This window comes from Neolamprologus brichardi, chromosome 17, assembly GCF_056152115.1.
Source record: "Neolamprologus brichardi isolate AB-2024 chromosome 17, ASM5615211v1, whole genome shotgun sequence".
Lineage (NCBI taxonomy): Eukaryota > Metazoa > Chordata > Actinopteri > Cichliformes > Cichlidae > Neolamprologus > Neolamprologus brichardi.
In genome coordinates this window covers 24,469,910-24,483,525 of record NC_142120.1, presented here as the reverse complement: position 1 = coordinate 24,483,525, position 13,616 = coordinate 24,469,910, and the positions used below count along the sequence as shown (strand labels likewise).

The 13,616-nt window shown below is 40.0% G+C and overlaps 1 protein-coding gene across 1 annotated transcript in view; it reads right to left on the bottom strand.

Moving 5' to 3' along the window:
- niban1a (niban apoptosis regulator 1a) overlaps window positions 1–9,093 on the bottom strand; it is a 30,219-nt gene extending 21,126 nt beyond the window's left edge. The window contains exon 1 of the mRNA XM_087830848.1: window positions 8,956–9,093. Coding sequence (XP_087686974.1) covers window positions 8,956–9,010 — 55 coding nt within the window. The 5' untranslated portion in view covers window positions 9,011–9,093. The remainder of the gene's footprint in view (window positions 1–8,955) is intronic.
- Window positions 9,094–13,616: the final 4,523 nt, after the last annotated feature.

Sequence of the window (13,616 nt, the reverse complement as noted above, 5' to 3'; positions counted from 1 at the left end):
CACGTCCCTATATACGAGATCGGAAGAATTAGGAAACATGAGAACCGTTTGGAATGAATCTACACATGTACGTTTGTTTTACTTAAATTGCTTTGGAAAACGCTTTCTAACGTCATTAAAGTGCTGATTAAGGTTAGGGATAAGCTTAGGGTTAAAGCTGGAATACATGTCCGGAAAGTGTATTACCCCAGGAGCGTCATTCTACTGGATTCCTTCCATAACCTGGCGCATAGCATAAGAATGTGGACGGTCACCTTTCGCGTTCCTCAGGATCCCCTCGGGACTTGACAAATCATTATATTACACCTCGGGAGTGAGAACAGGCTGTCAAATCACAATTAAAAACCAAATGCACCTATATTTGGTCACATAAGTCAAAACTCAAATCTACTGTATTGTAGATTCAGCCTGTATCAGTATCTTTGTATTCAGTAGTAATCCATCCATCTCAGGAATTATTCCATGTCTGCAAGCCTATGCTGGTTTCAGGTACCCGTTACAGCTTTCTGTGAGAATTCTTGCAGACATTAAAATATACTTAAAAGCTCTATGACTCCAGCAAATCCACCGTCTTCTTAATGAAGCCATTTCTTTTAATAATGACTCTTCTGTTTGCTGATGGAAAGACAAGCTCAGGCCACTTTTGATTTGTGTGTTTATTAAAGGTGACACACAAAAGCACAAATGTGTTTCTGTTGTCAGACTCGGTAGAAACTGATGACACTGCAATGAAATATGTGAACAGGTGCAGTGCAGTAGGTGTTGTGCGTTACACCATTTACACTTGTTGCATGTTAACAAGAATATGAAACCCAAAGGATCTCACCTAAGTCTATAATCTGGATTATCCTATAAGTAAAACAACCATTATGAACAGAATAATCTTTAATTGTTTGCAAAGGAATTCACTTACTAGCTCAAAAACCAAACAAACAAACATCAGGGAACACTACAACCCAAAAGGAATGTAGACAACAGTCACTGCAATGCAATCCAGTTTCTTACCTGAACAATATCTTGGTATGTGAACTATGAGTATGTGCAGGGGAGTGTTGCAGGATTTCAACTGCAAGTCCTAGTTTCACAGGAGAGACCTGCTCTTCCACTTCCACTTCATGTCACAGGATAATCATGGACTAGATTATTCATTCAGTTTCATGCAGATGCTTCCAAGTTAATGCAACTGTTCAGAAATGTCCTTTCTTGAAATTCTTTGAATATTTTCTGAGTCTGTTTCTGCAGCAACAAGTAAACTCAAAACAAAAACACTAAAAATGAGACATCCCGAGTCAGAGTAAAAACTTTTCCTGCAGTCTTTTATGGCAAAAGTCTGTTTTATAAGTGAGGCAACATGAACATAGTTTTGTGGCTCGCCAAAATAAACTGAAGGGCCCCTGTATGGTACAAACTTCACAGTACCAGAACAGAAAGCTGTCCATAGTCTGACTGCACAGAAGCAAGTGTTTGGTAGTGAGAAGTTTTATATAAATAAATTTAAAAAAAGTATTTTACAAAATATATGTTTTAACAATCATGAAAGCGAGATAACCCGACTGACACTTTCACTGTTTTTGTTTTTTTCAGTAATATTGCAAATACAGCATCAAAGAAAAAGTACTATTTTGATATACTTGTACACTTCCGTTCCTGTTGGGAATACCTCCAAGTTTTCTCTATTTTCCTTCTTTAGGAATGCCTTTTTGAAAGCAACCCTTTGATTAAGATAATTTCTGATGACATTTCGGCAAACAGAAGATGTATCGACTGAAGGGCCAAATACATCTTTAAGGTCTTATGACTTCTCCTGTTACTTAAAGATATGGGTTAAGATACTATTCAACTGCTATAGATATGTTTTAGGCCTTCCACTTGTTATTTTGTGAGGCATCGATAGGGCGAGGCATAAAAACATTTATACAGTTTCTGTAACAGCGACATGTAAATTGACAATGACAATGCAACACATATTGTGCTGTAACTTTACAGATGTGCTTTATTCTGTTTGGCACATAAAGCATTCCATCCTCAAAAGATTCAGGGAAAACTTGTCTTTTTTTAAAAAACCATGGTATCTGATCAGCAATCAGGGAATTCTACTGGTCATCTCTAGATTTGTACTCAGAAAACACTCACAGCCAGGATATCTGTGGAAAAAAACTGATTGGTGCATCCCTAGATGTATAATTTTTTTTTTTTTTACATGTTTTTAAAATGGTTTTAAGAACACTGAACATGACCTCTGAGACCGATTACTGGGATTGTTATTAAGATGACATGACAGTGTATAAGAGGAGAATGCCAGAAAGAAGATCTTTCAGAGGTAAAGTTGGAGAGAGGTTCATTTAGATACCAGGTTTACAGTTTACCGTCTAGTGGAAAAATCCCAAAGTTCTTCCAGGACAACAAATAACCCAAAAGGTGAAAACTAATGGAAAAAACTGGAATGTGACTCTGTGACTGTTTGAAACATTAACATGTCACCTCACGTCATGCATGTTTTTACGTGCATTCATGTAAACATGTAAACCCACATGAGCAAATGGACAAGCATCAAGTTTGTAGTTACAACACATGGCTTTTACCAAGTCAGACTTCAGTAAACAAGTGCTTTACAAACATGTTTAAGAAACAAGTATAGTTAATAGTAAATACTGGGAGCATTGTGCTAAGAGGAATAACACTAAATTGAAGTCCAGTGTCTGCACTGAAAGTTTGGCAAGTCAGGAAATACCTGAAACAGTAACTCGCTGAAAGACAGAAAAAAAACAATGGCCCATAGAGACAAAGGCAGAGTGAGCGGAGAGGAAGACGGCTCGAGCGCATGCGTGTGGGTGTCTTTGACAGAAATACAAGTATTGTGAGAACACACACAGAGAAATGAAAATACGCCGCAGCAACACAGTGCAGTACGTCAACTTGTACTGTACTTTTCACCGCTGTATGTAGAGCTGTCAGAAGTATCAGGCTATAATGGCTGAAATGTACAACTGTATAATTCATGAGGATAACTGGTTTGCTCATTGCCTGTTTTTTATTAGAACAATGAAAAATATAAAAGCATTTGCATGTTTACAAAAGCTAATTAACTTAAATAAATTAATGACAGAAAATACTTCATTGATCATTTGTGGCTATAATGTTACTTGTGTTTAAGAAATAAAACACAAGTAACATTGGGAGCCACGTTAATAATATTTTAATGTGCAGCAGAGAAGCTTTGGAATCCCTGTGGTTTAAGAATTATTTGAGAAATGTAGTCGTTCAGGTGCTGTCAAATAAAGTTACCAATAAAATTAAACATGGCAGCAACAGTTAGTGCCAACAAGTGCCAATGTTACTCCATTCCACCCATAGCTGAAAGGTTTTACTGCACTAAGAAATGCCACTCTCATTAGAGACGTTCTCTCTATCAGGCTTACATAACCTGAGAAATTGCTACAGATGGCTGACACTCATCATAAGCTCTTCTTGAACAACTGCATTTCAACAAGTTTTATGGCTTGTAGAGCCAGTTTAACAGTTGCATGCCATCGTGACTTGATTACGTAAAGTAAAAAATAAAGGTCTTGACAGCTCTTTTGCCCACAGTCCTTATGTTTACACTCACAACAGCCTTAAACAGACTTCCCTTGCAACTTCATCTACAAAATACTAACTTCTGTCTGTGCTTCAACTTCCCTGATTGAAAAGTAATATATATAAATATACACTGTCGCTGTTTATTATTACTATTATTAAGTATCACACATAAACTTGTGGAAAGAATAAACAAGTAGTTTATGAATGAAGGTCATTTAACAAGCTTGTTGGTGTTATCAGATAACCATCAGCTAACAAGCTTGTGTTGACCTCCGGCTCCAAAACCACAGCAGCTGCCAAAATGCTAATGTTGAGACGTCAGAATGTGGAGCTCAGAACCACCTGTGCCATCGCCATCTTTCATGTACAGTGCTCATTTGAGATTTAAATGAGCAGAAGCAGCACCAATGCAAACTCTATACACATCTTCATCAGTAGATGCAGGGTGGATTCATGTTGACGATCCTCACTCATGACTAAAGTTGAGTAAGTAACCAAGAGACAGTTTTTACAGTGAAAGACGTCCCACCCTCGAAATCTAAAGAGTACAACCCAAAGAATGCTTCGACCTACACCCGTTTCCACACCTTGGCTCGTGTGATTAAGTAGAGGATCAATAGGAGGACCATTGTCCCTCTTGGAGGGAAACTCCCACAGGGCTTAAATCTGGGACTCTCCACCATTTGACCCAAGAACTGAAGAAGCCTCTCGGATGAGACGTGAAACGTCTTCAAGCAACTCAAGGAAGTCCACATGCTTTTTTCTTTCCAAGCTCCTTAGACTTTGTGCTTTTAGTTTTTGTTCACTTGATGATCAGAGGCTATGACCAGCATATAATGTCAAATCATATATAGTGTTCCAAGGTCATTTGGTGGAAAAAATACAAACTATGAAAACAGTAGTTAGTTGTTGGTCAGTTGTTCGGAGTAAACAACAGGTGGGTTTCCAGCTGAGAGCCTGAGCAGCAGCAGTTTCCTCTCTTTGTACAGAGCAGTGCATTCAGATCCAAAGGGTGGAAAAGTCCCACAGTTTCTCTCAGCTCTCTGAATATCTGAGGGATTGTGTAATGGCAGCTGGAGGCAGAGTGACACAGCATGAAGGATGGCAGGCTTACAGCAAAAATAGACTCTCCACAACACTACAGCAATGAAAGCCCCCTTAACTGCCACAATAAGCCTTTATTACAGCTAATATAAAGTCCAGAATTATTTGTTACATATATGATTATTCGCCAACATTTGGCCAAATGACATATTTTGCTGATTAAGCAAATACCGACACTTCAGAACACACAAATTAAAGCATGCATAGCATATCTTAATAACCTCCTAAGTAAGTGTGGGGAACTGCTGAAAACTGCTTGACCATTACTTACAAGTGAATACAAAATGTTGCAGTTACCTTAGTCTGTAACCTTCACACCAGCAACACATGTTCAAGCCAAAAGAAGTAGATTTAAGAGGATAAAGGGAAATCTTTGACATTTAGACCACATGCATATAATCACCAACTAAAAAGAGGGCGAGTGTGTAAATGAAATACCTAAAAAATCTTTTAAAGTTTACTTAGGAATTAAAAGGGGAGAGTTTGTTTTCTTTAACAATGGCTCATTTTCTCTCTCAGATTTATGAGTTCATTCAAACACACATGCAGACATACCAGCTATTGTGCTCTCAGACACAGCAGCACAGCCTCTCCTCTGGTGTAGTTCATATACAGGCAGTTTGATCATCACTGAGGACTACGTTTTTCAAGTTTAGGTTTGTTGCTGAGGAAGGAACAACAACACACACACATACACAGCTACAGTATATGGACAAAAATATTGGGCCACCTACACATTACACCTCCAGGAGCTGCTTGGCAATAAAAACCCACACCATGAACCTACCGGTGCCTCAGCACTCAACAGTCCTGCTCTGTAACATTACGTGGTCAGCGACTTTGTGAAAGAGTTGCTATGGTTCCTAATTGCTTCCATTAGGCAGTAATACCACTTACAGTGGCTCGTGAAATGTCTAGTTGAGTATTACAGTACCGTGCTCTAATTTAGTGAGCTCTTCAGAATGATCCACTCTTTCAGAAACGCTAGGCAAACTGCATGTCTACGTGCTCGATTGTATACATTTGTGGCAATGGGTCTGAAAACACCTGAATTCAAAGATTAACAGGTGCAGCCCACTACTTTTGTCCATATAGTTTATGTGTCAGAATGTGCAGAGAGCCTTGAAAATAAGCAGCTATTTCACTGAAATATATCTCATCTGTTAAAGTGCAAAGATTGATAAATTCAACTATATTTATAATCGACATGAACAAGTGAAAAAGCTGATAACTGTCATACTGAAAAGACACAAAAGCAGCCTGATATCAGACAGAACTGTCACGTAAATATGCCTGTATGTCTCCTGACACAGCAGCAGTGATGTTAGATGTGAAAAGTTGATCATTTTTTGAAAGCAATGCCAGCAATCAGAATGCAGGAAGCAAAGTTTCTGATGCTCAAAGTTTCTTGCAGACCCTCTGCCCTAAGCTCAAGAGAAGCATATGGTAGCCGATGACAATGTTAACCCTGAATTCTTTTACTATAGAGAAAATTACAGGTAAATTTACATCTAAGCACTGTAATGCTTGGAAATATTAACATTTGCAGTGTATTATGAAGTCCACAAAACTACCCCTCAGACTCCTAGTAGATGCAGTTTTCAGTTTTTAGTAGGTCCTTAATTAAATAAAGGCTTAAGTTCAGTGACTTTTCCCCAAAATGAGGTCTGGAGAGATTTTCTTCCATGCTGGTTACAATTACTATGCACAAAGTTACGCACCAATGTGATTGCATCAGAGAGCTGCAGACTATGCTTGTACATGAACGTAAGTAGGCGAGATATTTGATGTAATGGAATTTTCCTATACATTTGTATTCAGGATTTTTCAAGAGATTTGTCTCTGCCTTATAGTATTATGGCTCAAAGTATTGGATGAAGCCTAGCAGACTCCTGGGACACCTGTGAATCAATGCAAGGCCTAGATGACCTATAATTTTTGCCTCTGCATTTGCTTGTTTTTTCAGCTTTAGAGGTTGTATCTTGGTAAACTGTCAGAAAACACAAATTCAAAGAGAATCAATTTTGTAAACACAAGACTAAGAAAAGCAGCATATCGTTAAAAATAACAGGTTGCAGGAGTGTGGAACGTGGCACGACTTTTCTTCAAAAACAGATTCATCTGCAGCTGATCAACTCAAATTTTCAAGTCTGATTAACACTACAAAAAAATAAAAAAAATAATGAAAGATTGCTTCCCCCAAATAAAAATAAACATCATAAAACTGAATTCATTTATGCCTAAACATTTGATATTTCTAAGGCCACTGTAATAATTTAAGCTTAATAACCTGGGGAATAATGACACCAAACCAAACTGGAACTGAATGACAACACACCATGAATCAAACATTCAAGCCCCCTTTATCCTGTGTGATTCTGGGGTATGTGGGATGTAAGGTCTGGGGTTTTTCTGAGGGGCGGGGTCACATAATGAGTCAGTATTCCTTCTCTACTCCCCTTTTTATAACTCCAATGTGTTAACATGCAGCACCAAGCAACACAGCCCTCTGCTAACAGTTTAACAACAAGAAGACATGATACAGAGTTAGAAATATGTTCAGACACAGTCAGAAAAAGGTCAAATTACATCAGTCAGAAAAACTGCTAGTGAGTGTCAAGGGACGGAGCTCCATCAAAACCGGACCTTTGTCAGCTCATGAATCATACACTATGTACTGCAGTAGGATCACTTCATCTAACCCAACCTTGGAAACTACTCACCAAATTGCCACGCTCCACCCTGTACACACATTTCACAGCTACATAACGATAGACAAGAATGCTCTGGCCATGAGAAACAGATCTAGAGTGTCACTGATTTTGACTGTTTTAAGCCTCCCCTCAGTAGCAGCCAGGAAAATCTGACAAGGCAAACGTGAAAGCACACGCTTCACCCCGAGACTGAGTGTACACACAGCTTGTACAGACCATAAGCATAAACTCCAGAAGATAGAAAGTTCCCAGGAGATGTCATTAAATGAAGGTCTGAACACTGGCTTCCTAACATACAGAGCATTTCCACTCTGAAACTATTAAGAACGGCAACAAAAATAAACACAGACAGCCCCAGCTGAACCCATTTTACAGCTGAGTACTGCAAACTGGTATCAGGTCCAAAATCAGTCCAAATGTTGTCACAGCATGGTGTCTTCTGGTATGCCTGTTAATCGGGAAATAGAGTGGGGCTGATTTAATAGCCGACTCCCCACATTGCATGTTGAAGTGGGCAAGAAAAGTCCAACTTGCCCTGAGTGCATTAATTTAAGTGTGTGTGAGACAAGGCACTTACTCATGGGATTAAGGGCTGTATGAATGTGTGTGTGACTAAGCGAACAAAGCTATTCTAAGAAGCACTCTGAAATTGCTCAGTTGGCTTTGAAAAGCACTATAAGTACCAGTTCCTCTGAAATAAACCATATTTGTGGTTAAAAAACTTGAATTATGAAGCTCAGATTCGCTTTAATAAAAAAACCCTCCTTACAGCAGCCTGTATGATGAAGAAAGCATGAGGGGAAAATGCTGCATGAACGATTGCCTTCAAATCAGATTTCACTATTTATGCAACACACGGGAAGCACAGCTGCGGTGAATCCTGGAACACTAACATCACCACATGTGCACCTGTCTGCTGTGCACTCATACACACAATAAAAGACAGGTAACATTAGTCCACACCCCTGGACACGCCCAAAAGAAAGAGAGAAAAAAGAAAGAAAGAAAGTTCGAGCTCTCTGATTTTCCTTTTTCCTAGCAGTACTGGAAATACTGGAGTGACCTCCATGAGCCCCCCAGACTAACCAGGCGGAAGTAATAAATGCATGAACTAATGTTTTGCCATGAGAAATACATATAAAGTGTCACACACACCCCCTCCAGAGAGCTTATTGGGAGAGGGACAAAATGCCTGGTTAAAGATAACCAGGCATAACCAGACGGACAGCTTTGCGAGTAGCCTGATACTCGGCTCTCTGGAAAATCGACGGGAACTGTTTCCCACTCTAACCTGACTCACATTTTCACGTAAAGAAAGCTCAAACTGGCATTATAATTCAAATTAAAATCGCGCTTCTTATATTTATGCGCAAAGTAACAGCTTCAAGCGCCTCGACTCCAAACACTGTGATGTGAAACGTCGCTCTAAACCCGACAGAAACAGCCCACTTTCTTCGTCGGTGCTCAATGAAACGCGCTGAGGAGTGCGTTGCGTCGCTCACCCAACACATACCAAAATTTCAACCTCAAACTTTCTCGGTTATTTAATTTTTTTTACCTTTAATGTACTTGGATTTGTTTTCATCCAACAGGCTGGACGCGGAACCCCCCATGATGCTTCTGACAGGAGACGATCCGCAGGTAGTGTTCTGCACTCAGGTACTTACACCGTCACATCAGCTTGCAGGGCGTGCTCTCCTCCTCCTCCTCCTCCTGCCAGTGTGTCATTCAGTGACGCTCCGCCACTTAGGCCAGCCCCAATAGCGCCTGTGGTCTCCTTAATCATCCACCGTGACTTGTTGAATCACAGCTGTAAAAAGCTCTATTTAATTCGGTTCATCAAACGACAATTAAAATAATATTAATGTAACTGACCCTTTGGATTCAGGAGTGCTCTATCTAGACAAAGATACAAGAGGGTAGAGCGTAAAATATTTACTTCAAAGATCAAACTTAGAAAGGGACAATCTTGTGATAGATTTATAAAAATACTAGAATTTTACCAACCCAAACTGTGCTGTCCGGCAGCTTGTGCAAACAGAATTGTGATGTGAATGCAATGTGGTGCCGAACAGGTATTGCTTTTGCAAGAACAGCTACATAAAATCTTTTTGTTTTTTATTTGTTTATTTATGGATTTTCTATTTCAGTTATTACATGTGCTATTAATCTCAGGCTCTCTTCCACAGCTTGTCTTTTATCCTGTTTTCTTTCTCTCACCCTAACCCAGACGTTCCCAAAGTGTGGGGCCCGCCCCCTAGGGGGGGCGCAGAGCCATTGCAAGGGGGGCGCGGCATGAAAAGGGAAAAAAACAAAAAAAAAACAACGCTTTGACGCTGCTAGCACGGGCGCCCACACAAACGCAAAGCAGGAGATGAAGCATAGCTGAATATGTTTCCAAACCAACTTCTAAGCCAAAGACTAGAAAATATGGTGAAGCATGTCTTCCCTTTGGCTTCACCTGCACAAGTGCCGAGGTAGGTCTCCCTGCAGGATTGGTTTTCCCTTCGTTGGGAGCAGCGCTGGGCTGTTTAAATCACGGACAAACAGTATCCCACATTCTTGATTTGTAGTTCACAAACACTTGTTGTAATGACTAACTACTCCTGACATTTTGGAGATGTTTGCTCTTTATACAGTAAAGTTACAGCGGGATACAAATAACATCAGGCTGCCACAATTTGTTCCCCGGTTCAAATCATGGACGAACAGTATCCCACAGTTGTTTATGTTTTTGAAACCATTTTGCAGAGGGATTTTTTTGAAAAATGTATTGATAGCAATGTTGAATATTATTACACAGGGAAAAAAAACAACTACATGTAAAATAATTACACCGTGACGCCTCTGCCTTTCTAAATGGAGGGACAGTAACTGCGTGTATATGTAAGCCTGTAAAACCTGCAGACAGTCAGATTAACAGTATTTCGTCTCTATCTGCCATTCTGCAATTCATCTCATGTAAACAATAACGTGCACACAGCTTGACGTGAAAAAAGGCACATACCTTTGACGTTGAGTGAGGAACTCTGTATTCCTCGTCCACACGTAAACGCAAAAAAGGAGTTTTAAAAAATCTCCGTTCTCGGTGATTCAAAACGCCGTTTACGTGTGGACGACACAGCTGCGTTTTCAAAAATACCCGTGTAGGTGTGGACATAGCGTAAAATACTTAGTGGTTTATTTTCTTACTACCTGTCATTTATTGCCAGTGTTGGGTAAGTTACTTTAAATTAGTAACTTAGTTACATTACTAGTTACTTCTATCAAAAGTAACTCAGTTACTTCAAGTTACTTGTTACTTTCAGAGTAACTAGTTACTAGGGAAAGTAACTTTGGTTTTACTCAGAATTCTCTTGTTAATGTGTTGCTTCCGTAACTGGATACCCAGCAAGATTGCCAGTCTTCTAGCTTGCTTACTTGCCACAAGTGCACTGTGCCACCTACCAATAGATAGGAAAAAATAATCTGCACATTTCCACGAGAGAAATCCCACACCTGATTCTATCCTAGCCTGCTTTTTACATCCAACACAAAAACTGCAGTCATGGTGCTTTCGATTGTACTCAGAACTCGGAAATTCTGCCTTCTGAATAGGAAGATGTAGGTAACACCAGACTGCAGATGAGCTGCATACAGGGCTGGACTGGGACAAAAAAAATCGTCCCGGGCATTTTGACTAGAGACCGGCCCACCATTATAGGAAAAATCATAAAGCCTTTGAATGAAAATAAACACTGTTGTGACAGTGATGTACACTGTTCTGATGGTATATATGTATCAATCTATCAATCGTTTGTTGTAAGACTCAGATAATTATTTTTTTAAAAGTGAGACATTTTAAATGAGAATAAGAAAAGTATTTCCTTGTGCCCCCCTTTCCCTTTTAATGCCCTACATGGAACCCTGGCAACACTTTGCTAGACCCGCCCCTGCACAGTTACCAGCTGTCATCTCCTGGTTTCATCTTCATGTTTCCCTCTCACCACATATTCAAACCGATATCATGACCAGCAGGTTTACAGCTGTGGCTCCAGCAAACATCAGCTGATACTTAATTAATATTAAATAAATTCTAACAACAGCTGATCAAGCTTAAAAGTGCTGCTGTTGTTTACCGTGACATCCGCTGGTTTCCTCTTTCTGGCGCAAAGTGGGCGATAAATAAACAAGAGAGAAAAGCCGGTCAGCTGATCATTGATCAGTTTCATGATTGAAGTAGAAACAGGAGAGGGAGGGTGAGAGGATGAGAGAAGAAGAGGCAGCTGTGCAGCGTAAACACAGAATAACTCCAACTTTGTGTCTTTTTCATTGTAGCTGAAGTCCCGGACAAACTGTGTTCCTTTTCAGCTCAATACAAAACGCGTGATATTTTCTCTGAATACGAATTCCGTTTTTTACAGGACGGTTGGCAACTCTAATAATTAACCTTATGAACAAAATAAAGTTCAACATCAGTAACATAGCACCCACCCAGCTGTATAGAAACTCCGTCATGCTAGCTAGCACGCAGTACGAAAAAGTCAGCATAACGAAAATAAACTCCACCTAAACTTGGTTCATATCTGACCCAGATGGACTGCAGGTTATAACTTCTTACCTGAAGTTCAGTTCACCTGACACTCTCGGACCAGCGGCCGCTTCGGGTCTCTCCTCTTGCCTCCCTTTTCCTTCATCCACCTGCTTGCTTCCACCACTTGCTAATGTTACTGAATCTGTGGAAGCTCCGCGATAGCCACCACACGAAGTAACGAATAACGAGCCTATCTAAATCCCAGTAACGAGTAAAGCGTTCCTGGTTTTGGCATAATAACTAGTTACCGTGCGCGTTACCACAATAATAACGTAGTTACTGTAACGCGTTACTTAATAACGCGTTAGTCCCAACACTGTTTATTGCAGATTACTTGTATTTGCTTAATTGTTTACTAAATGTTTGAGGTGTGAAATAAACTGCAATGGAGCAAAATATGGGTGTGTGTGGTTGGAGGATGTGTTCGTGCGCGTGCGAGGGGGGGCGCGAACATTTTTCTTGTAAAACAAGGGGGGCCCAGCAAAAAAAGTTTGGGAACCACTGCCCTAACCAATCACAGCCGATGGTCGCCCTTCCCTGAGCCTTCTTTCTTTTAAAAGGGAGTTTTTCCCTCCCACTGTCGCCAAAGTGTTTGCTCAAAGGGGCTCATATGATTGTTGAGTTTTTCCTCTGTATGTATTATTGTAGGGTCTACCTTGAGTGCCTTGAGGCGACTGTTGTTGTGATTTGGCGCTGTACAAATAAAATTGAATTGAATAAGCTTGTGTGGAAGCACAAACATCAAACAAATAAATCACTCACATAAGCAATGCTAGTCTCGAGTGATTGAAAAGCAGGCAATTGAACTTGACATTTGACTTCTCATCCATGATGTTTTTCACACACAGTAGCTAGGAAGAAACTACCCACAGAGACCGAACCCTTTTCTGTATGACACTGTAAACCGGATTTTAAATGTTGAAAAGGTGGAAATTTTAACGCTGAAATCTGCAGTGACTGAGTTACTTTTGGAGCCATGCATTGGAGGAATTGCAGTTTCTTAGTACTTCCATGGCTCTCGAGTTTGCGGTTATAGTTTTGCTGGTGACTAACAGACAAGCCCAATATTAGCATGTCCAGTGGAAAGAGCCAACGAAAACAAACTTATCCACAGAGCAACAGATTTGGAAAACGAAATCTTTTAATGTTTCTTTTCCCTGAATGCACTAAGGTTGTTTTCATCACTTTTTAGGCTGATAATATTTTCAGTGTCACTGTTCTATGGTTAAACGGGCTGGTTCTTATTCAGCGACTCTTTACTCTGAGCACTCAAAGCACTTTATACAACGTGCCTCATTCACACAAGCACTTTTTTTCCTATGCTCTTTCTATGGAAGTGTTTTCTGTCTAACATTCACACTTTCACACACTACCTGGGTTAGTATATTGCCCAAGAATATTTGTCATGCAGACTTGAGCAGACGGGCATCAAACCACCAACCTTCTGATTAGTATGTGACCTGGTCTACCTTCTGAGCTACAGACCACACAAATATCTAATTACAAGTCTGCTTTTGTATATCTCATGCCTATTGCAGGTTACATTTTAAATATAGTAGTTCTTAGGTGTCTCTCTGCATATGTCACTGCTTAGTATTGACTCTGACCCTTCATTGTACATTTTGGGTAACATGTGCGCCTGTTCC